The sequence below is a fragment of the Camelina sativa genome, chromosome 3 (genome assembly GCF_000633955.1).
Source record: "Camelina sativa cultivar DH55 chromosome 3, Cs, whole genome shotgun sequence".
Classification (NCBI taxonomy): Eukaryota; Viridiplantae; Streptophyta; class Magnoliopsida; order Brassicales; family Brassicaceae; genus Camelina; species Camelina sativa.
The window spans coordinates 779,489-784,225 of NC_025687.1; the positions used below are offsets into that span (position 1 = coordinate 779,489).

The 4,737-nt window shown below is 36.6% G+C and overlaps 1 protein-coding gene and 1 long non-coding RNA gene across 2 annotated transcripts; both read left to right on the plus strand.

Annotated features, from left to right (window-relative positions):
- On the plus strand, positions 276-2,203 carry LOC104760027. Its single transcript, XR_762842.2, has 4 exons — positions 276-635; positions 1,060-1,131; positions 1,212-1,658; positions 1,815-2,203. It is a non-coding gene; the product is annotated as an uncharacterized LOC104760027 (long non-coding RNA).
- On the plus strand, positions 2,958-4,721 carry LOC104778532 (importin subunit alpha-6-like). Its single transcript, XM_010502988.1, has 6 exons — positions 2,958-3,338; positions 3,608-3,704; positions 3,802-3,893; positions 3,988-4,119; positions 4,250-4,435; positions 4,554-4,721. Exons 1-6 carry the CDS (start codon positions 3,117-3,119, stop codon positions 4,719-4,721), a joined length of 897 nt encoding a protein of 298 aa, XP_010501290.1. The 5' UTR covers positions 2,958-3,116.

Below are 4,737 nucleotides of genomic sequence, written 5' to 3' on the forward strand. Positions count from 1 at the left end.
TTTTTTTTTTTTTTTTTTTTTCGTACACTTCAAGTTTAACCTTTCACCTTTCGAATATATATATATATATATTTTTTCTTCTTCTAAATTTTCTTCATCATGAGATCGGTGAACATCATTTTAGAAGAGTTACACACACTCAATGTTGTATTTATACTATAAATTTAAAATTGAAATCCAGCCTATTTATAATGTGGATATTTTTCTGGTCATGAATTATATAATATCTCTATGCCTTCACGCCACACAGATTTTGGATTGAATTACAACTACTGTCCATAACTTCCCCATCAGCAGGTTCATAGGGGAGTTTTTAGCATTTTGGTAGAAAAAAATAAATCAGAAAAAACGAAAAAAAGTAAGGCAGCCTCTTATATAATATACTCATTCTTGCTCTAAGTGACTAAACGTGTTAACGTTCTGTTGGCCAGACAAAAAAATAGAAAAGGTAAAAAAAAATTGTTTTCCTCTCTCTATCTTTCTCTCGCGATCGAAACGGCAAAGATTTGTATTTGAAATCAAAGGATCGGTTCTGTGAGATGATGAGATGATGAGCGATGAGTTCGTTGAACCGAACCGGTTCACGTTTCCTTATGTGCTTAAGGCTTGTGCGAAAACAGGGAAGATTCAACAAGGTAAGCAGATTCATGGGTTGGCTTTAAAGCTTGGGTTGAGCTTCGTGATTGGTAATCTCGTTAGAATGTATGTGATCTGTGGTTTGATGAAAGATGTTTGTGTGTTGTTTTACAAGAACATTATAGAAAAAGATAGGGTGGTGATGGTTGATAGAAGAAAGAGAGATGGTGAGTTTGTGTTATGGAATGTTATGATTGATGGTTAGAGTTAGAGTTAGGAGAATGGTTGCATTGTTATGCGGTGAATAACGGTATCAGGATTGATGATGTGCTTGGCTCTGCATTGATTGATATGTACTCGAAATGTGGGATCATTGAGAAAGCGGTTAAGATTTCTCTGAATCTTTCATGCTGCATATATTTCTAGCGTTTGATCTTATAATTATGTTCATGTAATTTTTGCCTCTTGGATCTGTTATTTTAGATTGTGGAGGATGCTTTGCTTTGTGGGTGATGGTTTTGATGGATCGTTGTCTTCTCTGAGCTACATCTTCAGGTAGTCTTCTTCCTCCTAATCGATTTTGTTTTTTTCTTTCTGTATAAGTGACATTACATATCTCTGTTTCTTTGATGCAGACCATCGATATTAATGTGTGAGGGTTGGAAGAGAAGAAAGAAACATTGTGAAAGTGAATGGTTTGCGTATGAAGCTAGAACCATACAAGGAGATGTTCAGAACTATTAGCTGTTTTAATCATTCTTCACTCTTTATGTTACAGAAAATTCTTTCCTTTTGACTCTTTCTGTTACTCGGTTGAAAGATCTTTCGTTTTGGTTTTGATTTTGATTATTTTTTGGTGTCACGTAGATTTCGAAATTGAGCATGATTCCGGTGGTATGCGTGTTGGAATGGATTATACATAGCAAGCATTACTGTAAAGAAGTGAAAGCTTCTGTTACGGTTGTGGTTATTGGTGTTGGGATCTGTACTGTGACTGATGTCAAAGTTAATGCCAAAGGTTTCATTTGTGAGGTTTCATTTGTGCGTGCACTGCTGTTTTCTCCACATCTCTCCAGCAGATTGTAAGTTATCCCTTTCTTTATGTTAGATCTGGCTTTGCTTGTTTTGATCTCTCTTTCGTTCTTGAAACGCAAATGTTTGGCTGGAATCCTGAAAAGGGCATTTATTCTCCGGCAAGTGTTTGGCTGATAAAATTTCATTTTTCCTTTTGGTAACAGTCAATAGGTTCTCTGCAAAAGAAGTACTCAGTAGGATCTTTTGAATTGCTGGGCAAAACAGCTCCAATCCAAGCCATTTCACTTCTCATCTTTGGCCCTTTTGTTGACTATTTCTTGAGCGGAAAATTCATATCTACTTACAAAATGACTTATGGTGCCATCATAAGTAACTTTTTTCAACTTCTCTAAGATTCAGATGACTCAAACGTAAACACAAAATCCTTACTCTTATCTCTAAATTTTGCAATTCTGCATTCTTCTCTCTTGTGCATTAGCTGTTTTCTGTAACATAAGCTGTTTGACATTATAGGTTACAGTTTCAAACATTTGTCTTACTAGTTTAGTTTTGTAATTGTAGATTTACTCAGATTTTTGTCTTTTTTTCTTCAGGATGCAAGCTTTTTATAATTATAGTTTAATCATTTATACTACTTCTAATCTATTTAAACTTTTAAAATTTCAAAAAACTATATTTTCAAAATAAGAGACCCATAATTATATACTACCATTGGAGAATACAATTTGAATTAAGAGATCAAGAGTTTTTAGAATTTAAACAGTACACAATTAATTCTTAAAAAATTCAAACAGTATATAAGATACTCAATATATGAACCTCCCATTAATCTTGCTCTAATCCTACAAATTCTTAAAGGACATACAATAATTAACACCATGAAAAAGAAAGAAGGAGCATTGCTTGACATTGAAACATTCTCCTAAAATGGAATTTTCTCTTTAAGTCGTACAACTTTTGCTACTTCAAGTTTCTTTTCAATTGGGATTCTCGTTCGTTTGTAACTCTACTATAAGTATATCATCGATTAAACAAATCATTTCTCACTCGGGGTTACGTAACTTACATTGCAACTACGTATATTTCTACGGCCTAGTGAGAAAACAATGGGCCGCTATTGGGCTTCGTTGTTTGATAAAGCCTCTTAAAATTATTAAAAGTCAAAAGACAGGTCAGTAAAGTAAATCCAGTATTATTAATTAAAAAAATCCTCCGATACCTTTTGTAGACGTTGTGATTTCAAATTCAAAAAAGTTTGTGGCAATATCGTGAATAATACTAAAGCCCAGGCCCAATATCGTCTTTTGACAGCCATTGAACCCGTAGCCTCCACCTCTAGTCCCGGCGTCACTTTTGTATATAAAATCACTCCCCGAAAACCCTGATTCTCCTCCTCTCTACTTCTTCCTCTTCCTCTCTGAGACTCCAAGAAAAAAAAATCAAAAAGGCTCGATCGAATCGTTGTTCGAATCGTTGTTAGTATCTGTTGATTCGATAAAGCTACCATGTCTTATAGACCGAGCGCGAAGACCGAGGTTCGTAGGAACAGGTACAAGGTATCTGTTGACGCCGATGAAGGTCGTCGGAGACGGGAAGATAACATGGTGGAGATTAGGAAGAACAAGAGAGAGGAGAACTTGCAGAAGAAGAGGCGTGAAGGCTTTACTGCTCCCATGGCGTCACAGCTAGGCCAGGGTTTCTCCTCTTCTCTTCCTACTGAAACGAGAGTATGTTCTTCTTCGTCTTCTACTACTATTATTATATTTTTTTTTTCTAGTTCTTTTGCTGGTACCGATTCAGATGGTTTTTTTTAGATTGGGGATTTGAATCTGATTGCGGACCTAGTTAAGATCTGATGATGAATTTGAATGAAATTGTAAGCTTCTGATCTATAGGTTAATTAGATCAGGAGTACTGAATTTGAATTTTGAGGTATAGAGAACCCTAATTTTTGGAAACTGAATTGCTTAGAGATGCTTGGTTCTTTCAATTGCAGTTGGATAATTTACAACAGCTGGTTATCGGAGTAAGCTCAGAAGATAGAGGCGCACAACTGGAGGCGACTGCTGGCTTAAGGAAATTGCTTTCAATTGGTTTGTGATTTATAACTCTCATTCTTCTTCTTCTTCATATGGTTGTTTAGTTCTTTTTGCTTGTTTTTGCTTATTGTGGTTGATTTTGTTTTTGTAGAGCGAAGTCCCCCAATTACTGAAGTTGTTCAATCTGGTGTTGTTCCTCGCCTTGTGCAATTTCTTTCCAGGGATGACTTCACCCAGCTTCAGGTGAGTCTGCTTATTTATATATGTGTAGCTTTGTGTGTTTTTTTTATTCTTGTTATTGGAATTTTCTCTTTGATTCTTCTTTGTTCTATTATAGTTTGAGGCAGCTTGGGCGCTCACCAATATCGCTTCAGGGACGTCTGAGGACACTAAGGTCATTATCGAAAGTGGTGCTGTCCCTTCATTCATCAAGCTTCTCAGCTCTCCCAGTGAGGAAGTCCGGGAACAGGTATCAGTTTAGATTTTGATTTTTGTATAATCTTTTGGCTAAGAAGCTGTAAGATCATATTGTTTGATTTTTGTATAATCTATTCGGACTGTTTTACCATCCTGACTACTTTGTTTTCTCCTGATTACAGGCTGTCTGGGCATTAGGAAACGTCGCTGGTGACTCACCAAGATGCCGTGATCATGTCCTCGGTTGCGATGCCATGATGTCCCTTCTGGCTCAATTCAACGAGCATTCAAAGCTCTCCTTGCTGAGGAATGCTACATGGACATTATCAAATTTCTGCAGAGGGAAGCCGCAACCAGCAATTGAGCAGGTTTCCTTTCATAGAACTATCTGCCATATACACACCAATTGGATATGTTTTTTAAGTCTTCTTTTCTCTTTTAACCGTTTATCTGTTCTGAGATTGTTTCATTGCATTTGTTGAGCAGACAACACCAGCTTTACCAGTTCTTGAGCGCCTTTTGCATTCAACCGACGAAGAAGTTCTCACAGATGCATCATGGGCTCTCTCATATCTCTCTGATGGTTCAAATGAGAAAATACAAACTGTTATCGACTCTGGTGTCATCCCTCGCCTTGTTCTGCTCTTAGCGTAAGTATATTTCTTTTAGC